Source organism: Corvus brachyrhynchos, unplaced genomic scaffold, assembly GCF_000691975.1.
Source record: "Corvus brachyrhynchos isolate BGI_N302 unplaced genomic scaffold, ASM69197v1 scaffold115, whole genome shotgun sequence".
Lineage (NCBI taxonomy): Eukaryota > Metazoa > Chordata > Aves > Passeriformes > Corvidae > Corvus > Corvus brachyrhynchos.
Window position 1 is genome coordinate 15,878,183 of NW_008239553.1, and position 23,729 is coordinate 15,901,911.

General features: G+C 37.7%; 1 protein-coding gene and 1 long non-coding RNA gene across 7 annotated transcripts in view; one reads left to right on the forward strand and one right to left on the reverse strand.

Moving 5' to 3' along the window:
• LOC108448556 overlaps positions 1-23,729 on the forward strand; it is a 179,671-nt gene that overhangs the window by 39,150 nt on the left and 116,792 nt on the right. The gene's annotated exons all lie outside the window — the stretch shown is intronic.
• CUNH15orf41 (chromosome unknown C15orf41 homolog) overlaps positions 1-23,729 on the reverse strand; it is a 109,347-nt gene that overhangs the window by 7,092 nt on the left and 78,526 nt on the right. The window contains exons 10-11 of one of the 4 annotated variants that reach the window (XM_017742103.1): positions 4,429-4,579; positions 1,704-3,605 (exon numbers count right to left, since the gene is read on the reverse strand). In XM_017742103.1, the coding sequence (XP_017597592.1) occupies positions 4,444-4,579 (136 nt within the window). In that variant the 3' untranslated portion in view covers positions 1,704-3,605; positions 4,429-4,443. Of the gene's footprint in view, positions 1-1,703; positions 3,670-4,428; positions 4,580-20,983; positions 21,015-23,729 lie in introns of those variants that run through there. The other 3 variants (XM_017742102.1, XM_017742105.1, XM_017742104.1) reach the window with 3 other exon arrangements.

The window sequence follows — 23,729 nt, forward strand, 5'->3', positions numbered from 1 at the left end:
CTTGAGGTTTCTTCTTTTGTCAATGTAATAAAAAGGTTATTTCTGAATAACCTGCAAATCCACAACAAATGGCCTTTTGTGACTTAGAATAACATGATAGGAGGATTTTTTTGTTGTTTTTGCAGGCAGCCTCCCATTTTATTCTGTAATATTAAATCAATACTTGAGCAGCATTTGTTCTAATGTACTTTATCTCATCCTCAAAATAACAAATACATGTTTCTAACAACTGTTACCCTAGCTCCATATTTACCACCTAACAGCAGAAGATCCCTTTGGAAGAAGCTACCTATTGTAAGACTACATCAGATGAAGTAACACCAAGAATCAAGTTAAATTCTGTGTACTTTTTGTTGACCCTTGAGGAATTGTTATCAACTCTGGTAAATACCAACAACCTGTAGAATGTACAAACTTTTGCCAGATCGACTGTGATGTGGAAATGGGGACATACCCATCTTTTCCACTCTGAACCAATCAGATTTTGGCACAGGAGGAAAGCTAAACCTTTAACTTCAACAGATCTCCTTGCAGAAGTAGTGCACAAAGAAGGCATGAACTCAGAGAAAACAAGGCTCCTTAATGAAAGACCTGCTTTAACAGCTGAATTCCTAATATTGCCTACGCCTATTTTCTAGTAGCACAGAGGCACTACTAACTTAGTCCTCTGTACAATTGTACTCTCAATAGAGGAGAGAGTGACTATTCTGCACTAAGTGTGCTCTGTTTGGTAAATATACCCAGCCTGCAGAAATGACCTATGTTTCACACCAAGAGAATGAAGAAGATCATCACAACGGTTCTGCATTACAAAACTATGTGGAAATTTGAGGACAGTCTACTTGGAATCTAGAGCTGCTATTTAAATTAGAGTAAGAGCAAAATTGCTTTAGATGGTTGGTCAGTCCAAATGTATACAGAAATGGAAACAGCACTCTTCAGATGTAGTAACAGAAACAGAAGCAGGTGGTACAAAACATGGTAGAAACTTTTCAAATAGGACACAAGCAAATGGGAGGATATTGAATAAATAAATGTGAAATGGTTAAAATAAGATGGAAAATTAAAAGGGAATGATTGAGCGGCAAATGGAAAGAGGCATTGATAGTCTTCTGTAGTAGTCTAGATGGTGGAGAAATCCAAAAACCAATACCAGGAAAGAATGACTTTTTGAATGAGCAAATACAACCTAACAGGATGAAAACTGTTCATGAACTACCAGTACTATTAACGTAATGAGGTAAGCACTATAGGACATTTGGTCCCCTTTCTTCAGCTTTAGACGAAAGTTCTTCTGCTCTGAGCTGTCTTTAGTGAAAGATTATGAAACTCATACTAATAATGTGTCCCCAGAATATAGGAATGGCAAAACCCCTGCTTTCTTCCTATACTAGAGTGTGTGGCCCACCATTGTGTTGTTCCTCCTTCACAAGGAAGTTTTGCTTCCCTACTCAATACAATTACATCAATTCCTAAAGCTCAGAACAGGCCCTATACCAGTGGTGGTAAGAGCAGATGCTTGCAAGTCTATATATGCCAGTGAGAACATCATTCAGTTTTATGTTCACTTCTGTTTTCTGGCTTGGCATAATTCATTAGCACACTCTACATAATACTCCATAAAACTGAATTTGGTTTTAATGTTAAGGTTCTAATGGCCACAACATTGTTTAAGAAAACAAAATCAAGAAAAAACCCACAAGCAAACAGCAGTGCTTCCTCTTTAATATTAAATGGATGTTTACATCTGATAAACAGAGAAAAATACTCAAATGAGGGGTTTTTTTCAGTATACAAGTAGTAATAACAAAACAGTCCTAATTTTTTTCTATATTTTGCTTTCAGCATTTAAAATAGTGACACAGCATAGTTTTTATAGTGGCAAAGCTTTTTTGATAGCATGCAATTAAATTAGTACAGTATATAGACTTTCATGGCTAATTTCATTCTCATTCTAATACAAAGATTCTTAAAGTGGGCAATATACGAAGATGAGTTGAAAGCTCTGATTAAAGACAGCTGTACTGCTTTCCAACCTGGTATGTCACAACACTAGGTAGAGGAATAAATAAACAAATATAAGCCTAACCTGATTTATCTGTGCGTCTCCACATAAATTTGTTTAATGTAAAAACAAATAAAGAAAAGCTTTGATGGAGGTTAGCGGAATTTTCAACATCTGTGCAGATAAATTTAATTTATTCAAAAAGAAAATGCAGCATTAGTGTATCATGTAAAAGCTAATTTAAATGATTTCATATAAAAGAAAGCACATGCAGTAGCTAAAACAAATTCCGTTTGCCTTTAAAACCCATTTCACTCAGACAACCATTATTTCTGAATTTTCTACTATGATAATGTTCAGTTATTTCTTCTTTTTTTATTCTCTTCTTGATTTTACACATTCCACTAACCTAAACCATAGTTTAAATTCCCAGGGGGAGTAACACCCTAAATGTAGCTTGTGTGCAGCATAAGGCAGCTACATTCATTCACAGATTGCTTCTGTGTATCTTTATGGGCAAATCCTTAAGGCTGGTCAGATAAAATAAGCTCAGCACAATACCTTAAACAGTTGAACATAAATGAGTTACAGGTGTTTGAATATTTTTTTAAATAAATCTCTTCACTATAACACAGTCAAATCCAAGAAAACATCTCTATACAACAATAACTCACTATAGTGGGGCTATACTAGGCTATCTCTGCAGCAAGGGACAGAGTACTAGAAGACCAAAGATATTTTTTCCTGAAAATGAAAGATAAGTCAAAATGATAAATTCCTGTCTGAAACTTGCCAGAAAGTGTTAAGGTGAGAACTAAAAATTAAAAATAGAAATACTGTGTATGCATCTGAAAACTACAGCCGAAAAACTCCTGAGTAGGATTAATATCCTTTCCACTCAAGGCAAGACTGTAAAAACTCTGCACATGATTTCTGAAATCATACAGTGTACAAAGTATCACCTCAACTAAAAAAAAGGTGATGAATATGCACTGTACTGTTTTAGAGACCTTTTCCTTCCAGAAAAGGTCATCAACTTGTGCTTTAGGGAGACTGTTATCACACCTTTAATTCTACAACAGAATCCATAGCTCTTCTCAGAAAATCTGAACATGATGAGCATACATGCAAATCTCTCGCTGACATTTTAAAATATTTTGTCCTTTCCTGAATAACAGTTAGCAAAAATAAAGAGTATTGAAGTGTGTCAAGCCCAATAAGCTGCTGTCATTAAAAAACATCTGAGAGCACAAACCTGTGACCCGATCTTGCCCCTCTGAGTGGAGATGTGGATGGAAAAAGAAGAGACTGAACTCAAAATTTCAAGAAGGGCTAACATCCACCTCAATGAACTTCTGATCTTGGTGGTTCTAACACGAGAAAAACAAGGCTCTTAAAGGAAACAACTACACAGGAAACTTCTGTTCATTTGTGTGCTTTATTTGTCTTGTGGAACTGATCCAGTATGAAACACTGTTTTATCTTTTTTTTTAAATTCCCCTTCTTGAACACCAGGATGGCAAACTCCTTCAGAAATACCCCACATAGAGAGCTCCTGCACGTTGTTCTTTTGGACTTCAGTGTCCCAGAAATTTGCTACCTAGAGGGGTCAAGACAGATTCCTTCCTTAGTGAGTTAAGAGAAAAATTCCTAGGTATAGATTCCTTGGGGGTGAGGGAGAGAAAAAGACAAAACGCAAGTTATTTTTGAGTCACTAAAATACTTAGTAAACCCCCTAAAAACTACCCCCAAACTTCACAGGCTTATATACATAAAATAAAACCTCTGTTCTTCACTTTCATCCCCCTTTCAAAATCCCCTATTTTTTTAACTGTTAACTTGGGATTACATTGTTGATTTTAACAACCAGATAGTGATAAAACACACGCACCAATTATTATCTCAAAATCTGGGTATTTACTGTAACAGCCATGATCCTCTCTTACCACTTGGGCTTTACCAGCTTTGCATTATATTATTTTAAGCCCCAAAACAACAGTCTTTACCAAATCTCCACATCACTGTAGGTGTTTTAGTCACATCACTAGCACATACTGAATTCATAAAAAGCACTTAATTTTATAGGTGACTCTGTAACAGGGATAAGAACTGAAAGCTCCACCTTTCAGCCTCTGCATTTTTGTCTTTGTTTAGAATGCTTGAAGAAGCCATCCGGAAGGAAGAAAGATTATGAGTATCTCGAAACTAGCTGTTTGACAGAGACAGAACTGCTGATAATGAGTGGGTTGTGTCTGTCTTTTTTGGCTGATCACAACAGAGGTCTGAAGCAAAACAGAAACTCTTGATATGTTTGTGTAAAGCAGCAGTAGCATAAGGGCGGGCAGCAGGAGTTCAGCTGAAGTTCAGGGCAGATGCTGCCATTAGTTTACACTGCAGGAAAGTAAAATTGCTTCCGGATTTACCTCTTCCTCCCAACATCAGCGCTGAGCCATGCTGTGTCGCAGAGTCACAATGTCAGTAGGGAAGCAGTCTTTTAGCAGGATACCACGTTCACGATGGCAGTCCAGCTCTTCAATAAATCCGTACCAATAGATGACTAATCCAGGGCCAAATCTATCGAACAAAAAAGGAAAAGTGAACTTACGTAACTGCGTTAGGGGAATTTTAATTTCCCACCTCTGTGATTCCAACACAAATTTGGTAATTTCACTGCAAAATTGGAGGGAGTATTTGACCTCCATTTAATTTTCAAATTTTGAATGTGCCATTGATTGCTGTCAATAGTACCTGATTCCATGAATAAGAATGCTATTTAGAGACTCAAAGAATCCACATCGAAGTTTTAGTTTTTTTCTTTTGAATACTCTGCACATGTCAGTAAAAAATACCTATGTATTAAATACTAAATAACATTCAGTAAGTGTGATATATAGGGAAACCTCTTTGGCCATGCACTCTGCTCTTTTAGATTTGTGTGTGCAGACATTAAAAACACAAGGGTTTTACTCATGTCCCAGTTCATTCGAATTATAATATCATGAAGGTGACAAAGAATCCTCAAAATATAATCTCTACAATGAGCTATTATTCAGGTAATTATTAGCATAAAGAACAATTCAGAAGAAACAGAAAGTTTGTGCTGTAATGTCTCTGAAATGTGCCTCAGGAATTCCTTAGATATTGCTAACTCTGACTGATCCCCACTAGGCAATCTCAGGAAGTAGCCCCACGGACTATTCTACCCATCAGGAAGTTCAGACCTTCAGGCTGGGTTCATAAAGAAGTAATCACTATCAATCACTGTGTACTGCGATATGTTTTGCACATCAGTTTCACGTTTTTCCTACTGAGAGCACTTAATTAAAGGGCAGCACTACTTCTGGTGTAGTGTTGCAGGAATTTTACAGTGGAATCATAAATTATGAATGTTGGGTTAGTAAAAGGATGTCTAAAAACAGAACTGCTTTCTGTAGTCTAACATTACAGCAGTCTGTACAACATTAGACCAAAAAGCTTTTTCTTTCCTTGATTTATTATATGCTGTAGTGAACTTGCCAAAACCAACAGTGCAGGATGAGCTGTTAGGTACCGTCTGTACAAGAAAAAGTTCAATAGAATGTCATGTAATGGTTTATATACAGAGTTGTACTCAGGACTCAACCAATATGGCAGCCAATTTTTGTTAGCATCTAATTATAATAAATATGAGCTGGGGGGAGGCACGGTAACCTAAATGTCCACTGAGCAGACAATACAAGCCCTCAAAGCCATGGGTAGTGCCAGACTGGCTTCATGAGGGTGGTTTCTTTCCAACAATGCAGGGAAAACTCTATTTGATGTGCTCATGTAATGGAATAGGCATCAAAGGAAGAAGAAACCCCTGTGGCTTCCTCCTGCAGTTTCAATTAGACACGGTACTCTTTTGCCTGAAACTGCTGCAGAGCATTGTAACATTTTGGTCTATGGCTACTACTCTTCAACCTCCAAGTGGCCACAGTTCAGTGGCAGAGTAAATTACCCCTCAGCATAGCTGAGGCCACACTGGCAAATATGCTTTTTGCAACTGAAAGCTGATATTCGAAAGCTGAAAGGTTAAAACTCTGACAAATCTGGTTGTACCAGGCAACACATCCTAACACATTTGGCAATAAATACAGCACAGACTAAAAAGTGGCTAATATGAAGGACAATGCTGCCTATACCCAATTCCTAAGTTTTGTTTGGCTGGCCAACTATTTCAGCTTCTATGGACTTCTTTCCATTGTCCTTTGCTTAAGCTCCTGTGGGGCCAAAACACGTGGAACCTCTCCTGCAAGCCTGGAGACCCAAGCAGGAGTGAGAGGCCAAGGCAAGTGAGGCCAAGGACTGATGCTCACAGCCTCTGGTGAGACAGCAGTTTGCTGATCCAGGAGGGGCCCCTACTTTTGTCACTTCACAGACTACATATCTGTTCCCACATCAAGCAAATATAGAAATGGGTAATTGGGTGGGGATGTACTTACATACTAACCAAAATTATTTTAAAAGCAAAAATGCCCAGAAGATAGGGAGCAGACCTTACATTTCTAATGGGCTATTTTGTGCAAGGCAGAAGGTATGAAATGTATGCAAGTAGTTACTCATTAAGAGCACATGTGCCAGGTAAAATCCTGATGCTAATGAGCAGCTGCTCATCCAAGTTTTGAAGGGCTCATTTTGCTGTGTGGCAGTCTGAATCCCCCATCCACCATAAAATGCATGTGGCACTGTGCTTAAGTAATTTGTTTAGTTATTTTTTGAAACTGTAATTTTAAACAAAATTACTATTTCAAGATACCTCAAAAGGCTAATTTATGTCTTGTGAGCAAATCACCTCAGCTCAAGCACAATTTCTGAGGTGCTTAGAAAATTATGTTCAGAAATACCAAATTTGATAATAAAATTATATACAAGAACATCTGCAGACTGTTAATGGCAGGAGCAAGTACATCTTTAGCATGAGAACATCCATCAATCCTGCTTCTGACTGTGGTGTTACAGCGAAACTGTTTGCCCTGTGCTGTCTAGGTTGCATTTTTTCAACTCTATTGTGCCATTCGTTCTATTATAGGTCTATATCACAAAGCTCATGTGTATGATTATTACAGTGCAGATACTGCAACACGATGTATCAGACAACAAGGCCCATGGAAAAGAAATATATATGGACCGATTCTTGGTAGATGTTTCAGAGATGTTTATTTCTCCAGCCGCATGGCCGGAGCTCTGCTGAGGAACTGTTCCAGTCACGGGACCAAGGGTCCTTCTGCCCGCGCAGGGAACACAAACCAACCCATGGGAACGAGGCTGAGCAGGGGCAGGGAAACCCCGTGTCTGTGCCCTCAGGGCCCCTCTGCCAGGGCTACACGGCAGGGGGGAGGGCCCCAACGTATGATCACATAAAAACCCATGTCATACTTTTGTTTAAGAACACTTAAGTGCAGTACTTAAGACCAAAATTAACTTGTTGGCCCATTAAGCATTTGCCACTGACTATCAGGAACTCCTGCTGCTAAGTGCTAATTTCTCTTTCATTAATGCCCAGAGTTGGCAAACCACAAACAATGCCACTGGTTAATTACTGCTGCCTTAATTTGAAAAGACATTTAACCTTTTTGTATAAGGGGATGAGGTAGGGAAATGTAACCTGGAAGTAAGAACCATACTTTTTAATTTGACTCCTTCCCAAGTGGAGATATGACACCCTGAGGAATGGAAGTAAGTGCTGTGAATTACAAAGTAAAGCTACAAATTGATTTCTTGTATCAGTTGTAACATTGAACAAGTTAGTGACTGACCGTGGTTTACACACGAGAATGAACTGAACTGAGAGAATGCTTACTTGGTATTGCTATGGGAAGGGGATGCATTCAGTAGCTCCAAGGAGCATAGAAAAACTTTGAATGTACCAATTGGTTCTAAAACTATATAGATACAAGACAGGACAGGTTATCTTATTTCATATGAAAGACACACTGGAGAAAGTTTAGCTAAACTGAAAATCTACCAGAGCATGTAACAAACTATTGGACTCCTATGGATTTTCTTCTTTTGGAGAAAACCCGAGCATGTAACAAACATTGGACTCCTATGGATTTTCTTCTTTTGGAGAAAAATTGTATAAATCCCTGAAAATATGCTTGTATTTCTTCTCCCCTGTCTTTAGTTCTTAGGTGTGAAAAGCTTAGGTGTGAAGGAACGTGTCCAAAGGTTATAAAAAACTGTAGTTACAGCTATTCCAGTGAAAGTTCTGCTTTTAGAAATTTACTTTTACGAGGGGTTTCTTTCTAAAGCTGAAAAGAAATCCAAGTAACTAAGCTTCGGTTAATTCCATGAAGTAAAAATAGAATAAACAGGAAATATAGAAGCAAGCTTCCTTCAGAACATAATAAACAGAGCAAGTGAAAATTGTCCACACAGGTTGCATCAGTTTACTTAAAAATCAACCAATAAATAGGTAGCTACCATTATATAAATCCCGGTTTAGTCATTGTCCAGTACTGACATTAGAAGTTGTGACTAGAAGGCAGCCAAAGCCAACTCAGCTGCACTTGGAGTATGAGTACCAGAAGTGCCAAAATGGAGGCAGTCAGGCTCACAACCCCAAGGCATGGCAAGATGAGAGCAGCAAAAGCTCGTGGATTACTTTAGGCCTAATTTAGGCTTGATACAGGTGACTAAATTTAGTCTACGTACTAAAGGCAGCAGATGGTGTCTTTCAAAGAATCAACTGAAGCATTTGAGATAGAAAAATACCGTTTGAGTATAGTTAAATATAGTTGCAGTCTCAACAAGTTCTTTACATAAAACATCTGACAATATTGTTTGCTCCAAGTAAGTCAGGTCTGCACTAATTTCAGGTTGTTCAGAGGAACTCTTGTATTGGTTTAATCACACAAATCTTGAAAGAAACCCATAGCTAAAGTAGTACACTGATAATTGTGGGACACTGAGTTTTGTCTTGGAGAGGAGTTTCACAGAGATATACTGTAAAGCCAGAAGGCAAAATTCAGTTAACCCAAAGCCAAATGGTTCTCTCTTAAGAAAAAAACCCCAACAACAACAAACTAAGGGATCACTTAAAAAAAAAAGGAATGAAAACAACTAAGTAAAATATGCATCTGAGTTTAACTTGCCCTCCAGTTGAACCAGTTTTGTGCTAGAACAAAAAAAAGACTTATTTATTTATCGAAGTGGTCTAGTAGGCTCACACATATACTACTTCACTTCAAGAGAAACTACTTTCTAGTAATGTCTTTTCCTCTGGAATGTCTGTGTGAGGTCCATAGCAGCTTCTAAGGATTTGCCTAGACATGTGGCTATTGTGAGGTGATTTTTTCACCATCAAAAAGCCTTGCATGTGGTTATATGAAAAAATGCATTTTCAACACACTGCTTGATACTGAACAGAAATGTAAAACAATTTGGAATTGTTTTTATCTAAATAAAACTTAAGCTTCATTTATTCTTAGTCTATTTGTTATAGATATTCTATATGCATCTCAGCATAATGTAAATAATTTGAATTCCAAAAGACCCTCATAATAAAATGCTGGCATATGAATTATTATTTCTAACATGCATGCATTTAAACAAATATTTTATCAAATGGATTCAGCCAAGTATTCATCTTATGAAAGTTGGTGATTTCAATTATGAAGGTCACACCTGAATGTGTCTTTTAAGGACTGCATTCTGGTCCCTCACTTTTGAATGCCAGCTAAAAAGCTGGCTTTGTCTCCTTGTTTTTCTTTTTAAATATGAAGCATTAGCATGAAACCAGAGCATTACCATTTGTACATCACTACTTATTTTCTGGGAAAGGGGAATTACAAAAGTTCACAAATAAATTATTACCTTCTAAGAAAATTTAACATCAGTCATCAGAATCACAGTTGTGAGTAAACGGGTTTTACTTGTAGTACTAATAAACCTTGAAGATAAAATAATTAACCCCCTCTATAATAACACATAAAACTTTTACTGGATTTTTACTGTTTATGGACACTCAGCTTTATTTTAGTGTACTTGTAGAAGTCTCATTTGTGTCAGCGGAAGAAATTTAGAAATTGGCAGAGCTAGGCTAGTAGGCAACAACTACAGACCACATTTTCGAATAAGGTCAGTTGGCATCAGTCAGCCAACTTCCTTATGTCTAGACTAGTTTACTATTGCTGATGACACAGCATTATATATCTTGGCAAACATTTAAGAGCCACTGCTCAGAAATGTACTTCGATTAGCATGAAACTTTCCACTTAAACAGCTACTGCAGCCCTAATTCAGAAAAGTTTATAACAAGGTTATTTTTTTCTACCATTCATTTACACAGAGTTTAAAAATCAAATAAAGGTACTTTTGCATGAAGACAGTGCATTTTAAAAACTCTGAATGCAATTTGAAGATAACAGTGGGGTTTTATTATTCCTGTCAGTTTCCAAATCCTCCACACAATTTTGTCATCCAGTGACACACACACATCACCTTATTACTTTGACTTCACCAAATCCGGTTGAAAGAAAGGAATAAAAAATCCAGTATTTAAAAAAATCAAGTAACTGAATGATAACTTTTTCTTTAAAAATCTGATCCTTAACCTGTAATCCATAAGGCTGCAATATTTTTGTGCCAAACTCCCTTAAGCCACTTAACACTGACTTCCTACCGTAGCAACTGCAAAAAAATAAATGAATTTCCTTGCAAATGTGGCTCAAGAAAGTTTAACAAGTTCTGACCACTTTTAAAGATAATAGGAAACTTGTCCATGGCATGAACAAGTACTACCTACATCATGCCTCACACACAGACACTAGCAGCATAATATGTCTCAAGGATGCAGGCACCCAGTTCATGCTGCTTAAGGTAAAATTAAGCAAGTAAAACCTAATCTGCTTTAAGCTTTGATGTTACCACAGCAGTTAGAGGAAGTCTTATTTTTACTGAAGACAAGGAAAAATCAAAGTCTACTTATATTTCGTGAGACTCCCATTTCCAAGGTTTTGACTCAAAAGTGGGAATTTCTTTGGGCTGAGAAAGGTAGGCATTTCCATGAATGCCAGAAACTGGTATTATATGCAGTTGATATGGAATTTAGAGTTGTCAGGTGAAAAAAAAGGTGGATGGAAACTAATATCAGGCCTCTGTCTCTACGGTTACACCTCACTCAGACGTGATTACATCTTAATGAGCTTTTTTTTACACTAGTTGTCTTTTTAACTCTGCAATGAGACTGTTAAAGCTTCAATCAAACAGCAGTATTTCATCAAGCTTATAATATGATTTAATTGCTTTTGGCATTTTGAGAATAAAAAGAAATCAAGTGATATTTATGTGGACATAAGGGAGCATTTAAAATATTTTAGAATTTTCCATAGCACAGTTTTAAATGCATATTAGTAGGTTGCACCAGAAACTGTGCAAGTCACTGTCATTAAAATATTATAAATACAATATAACTTTTAGCTGCATAATACATTTTTAATAAACAAACTGTCGAAACACATTCTTCACTTACACTTATTCATTCAGATCTGAGTACTGTTCTCCAGGCAAATAAAGGATTTCTATAATCCTCAATGACAAGTTAGGCTTTTTTAAAAAAATACAGTTCTCATGGAAATTAACTTTTAAAAACTATGATTAAATAACATTAAGGTTACAGTGATTTACAAGGATCAAGGCTTTCTAAGTGAAGACTGATGCAGTGAGTGAGAAAGAAAACACATACTGGCTTCAAGGCAGCTTGTCATTAAGAGGAGAAAGCCTTGAGTGAACTTTTAATTTCTCAATTTCTGTTGGTTCATGTCCTAAAATCTACTAAAATATAACTTTGTTGTTGTTGTTTATTAAGCAGTATTCCAGATGCTCCACTCTCAAGTGGTTGTGTGCACTTAAGGTACAACATTTTTTTCTTTCAGTCTCAGCATGTTCAAAAATCAGGTAGATGCTTTCTTTGTACATCAGATAGTAAGGTTTTGTGCTCTAAAGACACACTACAAGGTGACCCTGTGCCTGCACTGCAGGATTGGGCTGATGTACTGAAAATTAACATGATACTCACATCAACATTTTAGAAAAGAGATTTTTAACCCTTATACTGCTGAACTGTTTCATGGAAATAATGGCCACAGTTTTTTTTCACAGAATCATAGAATGGTTTGGGTTGGAAGGGACCTTAAAGATCACCTGGTTCTAAGCCCCCTGCTGCAGGCAGGGGTGCCACCCACTGAGATCAGATTGCTCAGGACCCCATCCAAACTGACCTTGAACACTCTCAAGGATGGGGCATCCACAATCTCTCTTGGCAGCCTGTTACACTGCCTCACCAGCCTTGAATGCAGCCCACAAGGTACTTGGCCTTCTGGGCTGCGAGTGCACACTGGTGGCTTCTTCTGGCTCTAGTGGGGATCACCTGGGTATGCACCTTGGAAAACAATGCATTTTGGCTGCATAGGAAGATAGTTCCAGTATCTGGCTAAAAGAGATAATAGTGTTCCAGGTACATTATTTGATAGTTTGGAGATAAATGCAGTATTCTGGGAAATACAAGGATTCTACATCAGTTAACCATTTCAATACAGGGCAAAATGACCTCAGGCACCCTGTATGAGGGACATAACTAAACAAAAGCTCAACCAAAAAACCCTAAAATCCAAAAGGCACAATACAAGAAAAAATTTCTTCATCTTTTTTTCAGAAGCTTCAAAATTTCCATTCTGGCGGAGAAAGTCTAATATTCTATTCTATATTAGGTGTGGCATCAGTGTATTTGTCTTTCATAATTCAGGGTTAGCACATTGTTTTAGTGTCCACTATTTTGCAAGTCCATTCATGTGTTCCTGTTCAAAAACAGCAACGCCCTTCCAATCCTACAACATGCAATTTGAGGACTAGTTTACTAAAGCAGTGCTGCTTCTATTTTAAATTGTGCTACTTGTATTTACCAGTTAAGACATTGCAAGAATGGTGGTATTCTTCGAATAAACAAGGAACAGAGATGGTTGCTGGCACTGCAGAACTATTCCATACACTGTTACTGAAAGCACTGCTTTCTGATTAAATCCAGGCAAGGAATGTTGCTTCTTGAGCTTGTTACTCAGTTTCCCTTAGAAAACCTTATGCCATTAGTTCGCTCTCCAGAGACTGTCGATGCAAGGCCACTATTGTTTGATTCTGCACCTTTGAAGCTGTGGATCAGTGTTGAGAGGAGTTACTGAGGTTATTTCAAACATTCTGTTAAACTCACAGCAGCCTTCCCAAAGGAATGCTTGGCTGCAAACTACCTCTTATCCTGGGTGACAGAAAACATGAGAAAAGCTTTTGAGTACTGTTAGATTGAAGTCCAGGCAGCCACAAGTGCTGGTCAACTCAAGTTGCCACTAGGTGATTAATAGTTGTTTATTTTTAGGGCTGGAAGTAACAGGCTATCCTAAGGCCCGTGCAAGATGATATCTGAATAATCTGTGAGTGTCTCACAGTTTGCAGCAATCCTTTCTTTCTGTGCAGCTGTTTATCTGGTGTCAGTGCTCACCAGAATGACAGGATATGCCAAAAGTGCATTTAACCAAGGAGGCAGAACTGCTCTTACAACATTAGATTTTTGTTTAGTAATTGTTGTAAAAAAGAACCAAACTAATCAGAAAAGTTGCTCAGGAAATTTTGATAGCAGAAATGTTGATAAATAAAGGTGCTATATACCTGCATATTTAGTATTTGCTGAGCATAAATCTTGGAGCCAGCATTAAAGCTATCTCAAGACATTTTGAATGAATTATTAGACAATTCTGTATCTTCAAATCCTTATACACAAATATGCAATAAAACAAACAATGTAACAGATGAATTAACAAATGGAGGACAGCTCATCTGTGCTTCCAACTTCCCAGATCAGAGAATTAGAAGACCGCACAGTAAATCATACTGAGTATCTCCACACAATGCTGCTTAGCATTTAACTACCAAACACACTATTGCCCATAATTGACAGGCAGAAGCATTTTATGTGTGATGCTGTACTTAAATTTACTGTCTCTCAAAACGTAAGTCACCTATCTGTATTAAGCAGGGAACAGATGAAAAAGGAAGTGGTATGTCTGCTGCCCATTACTGTGGCACCTGATGCCCACCCAGAAGGAAGGCAAACACCCCTTCTGACCTTGAATATTCCCACTACCTTTGCAATCTGCTGGCAAACTTTAATTGTGCCTGGCACACACTTATTTTTAATGCCTGAAGCTCGTCAGCTTGTCTCTCAGTTGATTCATATACTCAGTGTCTGTTCAACTCAAACTGGTCCTGCCCCACTTCATATTTGAAAATAATTTGGGATTTAGTTGTTATTCAGAAAGGAGTGCATCCTGAGATACACAAGTCTTATGTATCACCTGCAAAATGTCCGGTCTCCCAGAAGAAATATTTTCACGTGGTGAAAGTTGGAGACTGTTCCAGAGACTCTAGGAGACCACAAATATCTGTAGTTAAGTGTTACATTCATTATTAGGTGAAGTAAGTGCATAACTGGGGATGAGCAAAGAAATCTACTTCCCCTTTCTGCCTTCTCTCTCCTTAACTATTTATACAGCTACACACAGAGCTCTACTGCATGCACCTTCTGAAAAGTTCATGCTATTTAGATTTATTTACAAGTTATTTGTTCCTTCTCAGTATATACCAACACTAAACCCAGTTGCGTTTCAGCTTTCTTTGCTTACTATGCACCAAACTTTTCTGGGCTGACCACCAATGTGCAGAATTCTGTCCAAAAGGAAGACATAAAAATGTACATGGCAATGTAAGTGAGCCCATAAGGAGGGAGAGGAAGAATCAGAGGAAAATACTATCATTTGTGAACTTTTAAAAGCAACGGCAGATTAGTTGAGTTAGCCAGTGACATATTACAATCCATGCCTGATGAGAACTGAGGCAGAAGTCTGCAAGACAATAAAATTGCATAATACTAACATTTTCCTTCATACAATTACATGTTGAAAACAGTGTAAGACAGCTGGACTACATATTCTTGTCCTTCCTTCCTTCCTTCCTCCCTCCCTCCCTCCCTCTACTTTCTTTTTTTTGTTCTTTGCCATGCAATTGCTAGATTGCTAGATAAATGAATGTTTTTGGTTGGCAGACTTCTAAGGGCATCAAAGACAGTACTAGCAGTCTCATTTCAAACAAACCAGGAAAAGTGTGACCTATTGAGCTGCTAGTCCTGTTCAATTTCTGTTCCCTTTAAGACAAAAGCAAAACTAATAGAAAATAAAAGTAACAACAAGAAGAAAAATAAACACCACTTTTCCCTTCAAAGAGAAATTAAGCTTCAGCAAGCAGCTTGAAATGTCATGAACAATGAGTTTTACCAACTCTTCTGAGACCTGGCTAACTTCCACCTGAGCATGGCCACTTTTTTTTTTTTGTTCTTACGCTGCATAAAAGCTCAGAGTAAGTAAATTAAGTGATAAGATTACTATCTGTTCTGACCAGCTGTCTTTCCCTCTCCCTTGTTAGCCAAAAATTGCAAATATCTTGTTTCTTAAAGTGCCTATTTTCCAATCTTCTCCCTGTATTTGTGATTGCAATATCAAAGCACACCATGCATTCAAAAAGTAAGGAAGGATTGCCGTTAAAAATGGTTCCTGAATTCCACAGCAACCTCTCAAGAAAGCTGTCTCTCACAGAAATCCACTTGTCAGGAACAGCCATAATGCAGCTTAAGGAGAGGTGCTGACATAAGGTTTCCATCTGCTCTGACCTTAGTACAGATTAATGAGTATGTTGAAGACACCTTCAACTTGAACTGAGTAATGGAAGACCAGTATAGACAGTAAAAAATTCTTGTCAGTCCCCTCAGTTTATAGCACTCTTGCAAAAGAGGTGGGGGTCTTCCTGTCTGTTCAAACTAGACCATCATTAGCTGGAAGGCATAAAAAACCCCCAACCAAACCCGAAAAACACTCAAAAAAAGAGGGAAAATAGAGTCAATAAATAAGAGGGAAGAGAGAACAACTGCACCTCATTAAACAGTCAGTGAACATTTATGCAATTTCAACTACTTCAACTTCCAGGGTCTCTCCATACCAACTACTGACTTTTTCCAAAGATTTCAAAATGTCTTTCTGTACCTTTGAGGTATCACATTTATTATAATTCAGTATTTCTGCACTGGAGGTAACTTTGCAGTTTGTAGGTATGTGCACAGCAGACTAGTATACCTCAGATATTACTACACACAAATACAAATATACCCAGTAAGTCTGGCATCACCTTCCTGAAAAATGAGATGAATCCTAAATGGTAATTGGAGCTTTTCAGTACCAAGTCTTTGTTATACAGAATTACCCAGTGACAAAGTTATTTCCATCAGGCTGTAGTGATACAAACTGATTATCTCTTGAAATAGTGTGGTATATTCTGCCTTGGTTACAGAAACAGGCTGCCCAGTCACAGGCTGCCCTAAAGTCCTTCCCCACTCAGAACTACCTGACTTCAAGATGTATAAATTGATGCAGGTTTTCATTTTTTTCCGCCCAAGCCTCCCTAGACCTAAAGCACTAGGATGAACTGCCAAAGGAAAACTAGCAGAAGTATTGCATTTTTGCTGAGGGCAAATAGGACTTCCAGTTTGAGATCAGAATATCTCTGTTTCCACAGCTGCTAAATCCACATTAACATTTTTAAAAGCTATTTCTAAAGCCATACCAATAGATAAAGCATTATTTTTAGTTAAGTTCAAAGAGAAGAAGAAGTAAAGCTTTTCCTGTTCTACCTGATTTCGCTATGGCAACAGCAGGAAAATGGTAAATTCAGGAGATTAGGAGAACTATAATTCCAGCTGAACCAGCAAAAATAAGAATTAAAAATTAATTTATAATTTCTTGATTACCTACAGGCACTTTTGAACCATTCTTTAATTAAAAAAAAAAATCAAGTCAGACCACAGAGAAAATGATAGAACTGGTATAGAACAGCTTCTCTTTGCTTAAGTAATGTTTCCACTTTAATGTACTTATTTGCTCTCATTTGCTTAACACTGCCAATATTTAGTACTGTGCAAATTTATGGAAATCTGACTTTAAAGAGCTTTATGGTACTGAGTGATTTTTAAATTTTTGACATACTTATACTGAAGTGCCTTGATGAGATTCTGGAATAAATGAAATAAAACTCAGTAGCATGTAATGATGTCTTGTGACATGCTGTGAGGTAATATAGGCAGTAACATGTCATGACTGTGGGTAAAATAATCTGAACGCTTTCACTCTGGTTTACTTTGCACAGTCTGTCCTACAACTATAAAAAACTATGAATAAAACCTGATAGATCTTTTTCTCCATGGGCATTAAAGGACAATTCTGCAACTGCAGAATACCTTACTTATATATTGCAGGAATTGCAAGACTTATGTTAGAGGAACCCAGACTGCAGTCCACTTTTTAAAAAACAAAATAAACCCAAACCAGATACTATATTTAGATTGCTATTGTGTAAATACATCATTAAAAAAAAAATCACAGAATTACAGATTAGGTCAGGGACCACATTGGTCCAGCCACTGGACATCTGGCCCAACCTCCCTGCACAAGCAGGGTCTTCCTAGAGCACATGGCACAGGTTTATGTTCAGGCAGTTCTTGAGTATCTCCAGGGAGGGTGACTCCACAACCTCTCTGGACAATCTGTTCCAATGCTTGGTCACTCACACAGTAAAGAAGTTCTTCCTCATGTTCAGGTGGAACTTTCTGTGCACCAGTTTCTGCCCATTGTCTCTTGTCCTGTTGCTTGGTACCACCAAGAAGGGCCTGGATCCATCCTCCTGACACCCTCCCTTTAGATACTGATAGACACTGATGAGGTCCCATCTCAGTCAACCTCTTCTCGAGACTGAACAGGCCCAGCTCCCTCAGCCTTTCCTTGTAAGAGAGATGCTCCAGTCCCTTAATCATCTTTGCTGCTCTCCACTGGACCTGCTCCAGGAGCTCCCTGTCTCTCTTGTCCTGAGGAGCCCAGAATTGGACACAGCACTCCAGATGTGGCCTTACTAGGGCTGGGTACAGGGGCAGGATCACCTCCCTCGACTTGCTGGCCATGCTCTTCCTAAGGCATCCCAGGATCCCACTGGCCTTCTTGGCCACAAGGATCATGGACAGCTTGTTGTCCCCAGGACCCCCAGGTCCTTCTCTGGAGAGCTGCTTTCCAGCAGATCAGCCCCCAGCCTGTACTGGTACACGGGGTTATTCTTCCCCAGGTCTAATAAAAAAAAAAAAAAATCTAAATTAATAAAAAATTCTAGTAGAAGAACAGATGTGGTGACAGTAACAGAAAAGTTTTAAATTTTTGATATCACTGTGTGGAAGCCATGACCAATCTAACAACATTTGCTGTCTTAAATAGCAAAGATTCAGAAACTAAACCAAACATCTTTTAGTAATTGTTTACATTACCCACTTTTTTTTATTGCAGGTAACTAATCTGACTTTTGTATGTGATCTGAATTTAACAAGAACATGCTCAAAATATTGCTACAGTTGGGTTCAAACCTACACAAATATAAAGCCTGCAATAAAGAAATTATATTTCCCTTTGCTTCCCCAGAGGAAGAAGGAATCAATCCATGTAACAGCTGATCAGAAAATGGACACAAAGCAATGCAGCAGCTATAGAAAGGGCAAAATAATCATATGAAGTGTTGGGAGAGAGATATTCAGTATGTTCTTGAAGACTTGCTTAGTCCTTATGTAGAAACCGTTGACAGGTCATTCCAGAAAGACATATAATAAATAGCCAGATATGGTGCAAGGCTACTGCACTATCTGGGAAAAAGAACAGTTGTTCATAGGAAAGATTAAATAAGTTTGGTCTTTCCAGCCTAGGAGAGTAAAGGCTGAGGACAGGGTACTGTCCTCTACCAACACATCAGGAAGACTAATGCACTGGGTCTAGAAAAAACTTCCAGTGAGAGCAGTGGGACCAAAATACTATAAATTATTTAAAAATTACACTTGGTATGTTTAACAAACAAGTTATAAGATACGGTGTTTATCATAGCTGGGGATTAGACACAGTGAGAAAACCATAGACATTTCTGAATGCAGTACATAAAACTAGTAATACAAAATGCTCTCTCAAGCAATCTGGAATGATATCACTGCTAACAAAATCAAACAGACTCAAATGTCTTTTCTCTACCTGAGGAAAAAAGACAAACATCTGTATAATATGATATATATTTATAAAATGAGATACCAGAAAGTCATCCAGAATGCAGAAAGAGTTTAAAAAACGTAATATTAAAAGAAATCTCCTTTTAAAATGAACAATATGAATTTGAACCATGCTTAGTTGCCCACAGACATAGCTTAATCATTTACTTTTCATAAATAATAATGGCTTGTCTGATTTTTATCAATGTTAACATCTGGAAATTGCAAAGGTTCTCTACACTTTAAATACATAAAGACAGGCAAACTTTTCTAATCAAAGAAGTATATTCAACTTTTCTAATTTCACTTTTTGTTTTTGCTACACATACCACTACCTCAAGCTCTTCTGGTTTGGTGTTATCCAGATTACTCCTGCCTAATCCTCCAGCCTAAAGCAAATAGAACAATCAAAGGTATGTTGAAAGAAATGAAATAACCACGAAACCTCTGAAATATGTAATAGCTTCATCACCAGTTCCTTGTCTTAGTTTTCAGGGAGAAAACCCAATATTATCTTTAAGCAATACCCATGCCAATCACACACTTCATATACCCCACTCCCCTTTTTTTTTTAAATTTAACTTATGAGTTCTTCTTAAGGCCCTGGTTGTAAAGTACATAGCTCATAAAAGGTTCCTGGGACCAGGTGACCATCTCATCACCCCGGTTCCACCTGGAGAAGTGGACTCATTGTGGATACTGCAGCTCATAAAGTGCACAGCAAATCCAGTAGTAAGTGAAGGTACAAAATTCTCAATGGAGAGGTTGTGCCCGTAAACCAACTTCGTGGCAAAGTGTGACAGGTGGAGAATAACGCAATCCCTGCCATCCCCAACAAGCTTGCCTGCAGTAAAAATAGCTGAGTAGGGCTGAACATTTTCTGCTTACAAATTGAGCTAAATTTAACAGTAAAACTGAACAAAGCAATAGCAACTGAATCAAATGTGACAGCAAAAAACCCATTTTATGCACACATTTTATTACAGTTCTTAACTTTGTGTTTGTATAGTGAGTGAATTTATGCTTCAGCACGTCTAAAACTGAATTACAGAGACACATACAGTGGTAATTTTCTTTACAGTCACCTACCAACTGAATGAGAAAAAAGAGAGCAACTATTCTAGAACAAGTGTACACTCAATTCCTTTGTTTTACCTGTCCAGTCACTTACAGAACAAAAATATTTATTGCAAGGATGAGCTATAAAGTGTCAGATATCAGATTCAAAGTGTGAAGAAAGATGCATCTCTAACTACTTTCATACACTGCTCCTAGAAAGAATCCTTTTCATTACACTGCTTCTGGGATAGTTAACAAAAAGAGGCATGAGAGATGAGAGTGACATACTCTCACTGTAGATTTTCTCTTTGTAAAGACAAAAGATATGTGAACTAAAAGTGTGGTGTGAAACAACTGGACAATAATTGAAATAAAAGTGCCAAATGCACTATGTTAGAAAAGCAGAGTTAAACCATTATCCTCACTCAGCACTAATCGGCACTGCCAACAAACTTGCAACAAAGGCTGATGATAAATAGATCCTAAATGATGGCACTTATATTTTCATGCAGTTTCAGAAATACCAATGATCTAAGATAAGTTATGTAAGGAGCAAGCAACCACCTTTCCTGATTTTGTATCCAGAGCTTAGTGAAATAGTATGTATTTTAAAGATTTTCCCAAAAAACAAGAGAAGCAAACTCAACAATTTTAGTGTACTATCAGAAAGGTGAGTTGAAATATGAAGCTCTTAATTTACAATAAATATTTTTAACATTAAAGTGGCTTTAAAAATCCTTTACCTTTTGTCAATTCCAGGATTTCCAGATGAATCTGAAAAAATCAGTAATTCTCATGTTGGACTAACTTACAGTTAAATGATCTATGTAGTTTTATATTTTACATATTTTTACCACTTCTGTTAGAATCTATTCACTAGATTCTAACAAGTAATTTTAAGAGATTGTCAGGAAGGCATGCTTGATAGTTTACAGTTTTTTCACTACTAAAATAAAAACAATTGATGAATTGGAAAATTAAATGCCAGCTTTAATAACAGTACTTTGAAGTAGAGACCAAACTTGTTTTGGGATATTTCTGACTTTTTACTCTATTTTAACAAGGTCATCTTTAAACATATCTTTTTATTGTCTCGCCCATAGAGTAGTTATTATAATCATGGAATCATACAATGGTCTAGGTTGGAAGGGACCTCAAAGGTCATTGAATTGGAAATCCCCCTGCCATGGGCAGGGACACCTTCCACTAGACCAGGTTGCTCAGAGCCCCATTCAGCCTGGCCTTGAACAGTTCCATGGATGGGGCATCCACAACTTCACTGGGCAACCTGTTCCAGTGCCTCACCACCCTCATGCAAACAAATCTTTAATACCTAATGTAAACCTACTCTCAGTTTGAAGACATTCCCTCTTGTTCTGTAATTTCATGCTCTAGTAAAAAGCCTCTGTCCATCTTGTAGGCTCCCTTCAGGTACTGGAAGGCCACAATTAGATCATCCTGAAGCCTTCTCTTTTCCAGGCTGAACAATCCCAGTTCTCTCAGCCTTTTCTCACAGGAGAGGTTCTCCAACCCTCTGATCATCTTCAAGGCCTTCCTCTGGACTCACTGCAGCAGGTCCATGTCCTTCCTGTGCTGGGACCCCAGAGCTGGATGCAGCACTGCAGGTGGGGTCTCACCAGAGCAGAGCAGAGGGGCAGAATCCCCTCCCTCTCCCTGCTGCCCACGCTGCTCTGGATGCAGCCCAGGACACACTTGGCTCTCTGGGCTGGGAGTGCCCATGGTGGGGTCATGTCCAGCTTCTCATTCACCAATCCTACCTTTAGAATAAATGAGGGGTAAATATGTGGCTCTCAAGAATGGTCTTATGGGAAATGTGTATTATGTTTACTGTTACTTGATGATGAAATGTCAACAGACTAAAATATTTCTTTAATTAATTACTCAATTCAATAAAAGCATCAATAGTTTGCCTGGTTTTAAAATACAATTTCACTACAACACATTGAAAGAAATAATACTAACATAAAAGCCCTGCCATGTGCATTAGTCCATATTAAACCACAGCCTCCCGGCCCCTGGCATTAGGCTATTGTTAAAGGTCTGACAAACCCACAGCTACAAGGAAATTCAGAGATCAGAATGAAAATCTTTACTTACCACTTTGTGCCTAGATATAATTCACTGTCTGTATTAAGGATAAGCCAATAACTCTATCTTTGTAGGTTTAATATAAAACCATTAAAATAGATGGTATCTTAAAAAAATAGTAAGGAAACATTAAGGATGTTGTGAATACACACACATATATTACACAGAACTGTTTACATTCTGTGGTGTTTTTTCACAACATGTGGGGGGCAAAATGGTTTTGATTACCTCACTAAACACAAATGAAGAAATATTGACCATTCAATCAGGAGTTTCAGGCATTGGACTGTATGATAGGGACCTTCCAAACACAATTGAAGAAAATGTACCTCATAAATAATGCTCTGCCCATTAAGGCAAAGACAGTCAACTGACACTTCACATGATGCAATATGAAAAAACAAGGTGGCCCGCATGATGACAAGGAAATTACTACAACAGTTCAAAATGGAGAGAAAACATTAATGAACAAAAAGTTCTCTTTTCACAATATATATTGTTTAATATTTCAGATTTTTCCTCCTGTTTTGAAGAATTCAATCTCATTCATGATTCCTTTACATGAATGGAAGGTAAACAGATGTACTGAAATCTCTCATGACACTACAGCATTTCACTGTTGTTTATTTTAATTTCTGGCATACATTATGATCCATACTTAACGGATTCTCTGTTTTTATGCCATTTTGATTATATCAGCATGTATTTTAGTCATTGATCAGCAACTCCATTTGTCTTTTATACCACAATTTGACATCAATGCAAGAAATGGGATGAGATGCAAACAAAACTATACAGAATTACTAAATAATAGTTGATCAAGAATTATATTTGCAATGCATGACTTGTCAGAATCAGATTTAACAGTAGGTAATGAATGCTTCTTTGTACTTCCATAAATTTGATAGAAGAAAGGTTGCTTTCAATGTTCAAAAAAATTGCAATTACCAGTTGCTAATCACATCTGAGGATTATTAGTCTTTTTGACTAAGAAGTCAGGGATGACATTAGATGCCTGCCTCTTTATAGTTACTGTTATCAGTGACTCGCTGATCTCAGGTGGATGTCTAGTAAAGAGTACTTCTAACAAAACCCTGCTGTAATGCACTCCAAACTCAGCTTGGTGGCAGGGAGTTACTTTTGCAGTTGTTGTTCCCAACTGTACAGACACCAGAGAAGCAATGAAGAATGAGCTGTACCACTCACTAGTTGGCTGAGCAAAATTTGGAAACTGACCGCACAACAGTCAACTTGACATCAGACTCAAAATGAAGAGTTTTAGTGCAGAAGTCACCACAACAAAAGAACTCAAATATGTTTTGATTTAGCAACATTAAAATGTAATCATTTTTGACCAAAACGAAGAAATTTTTGAAGAAA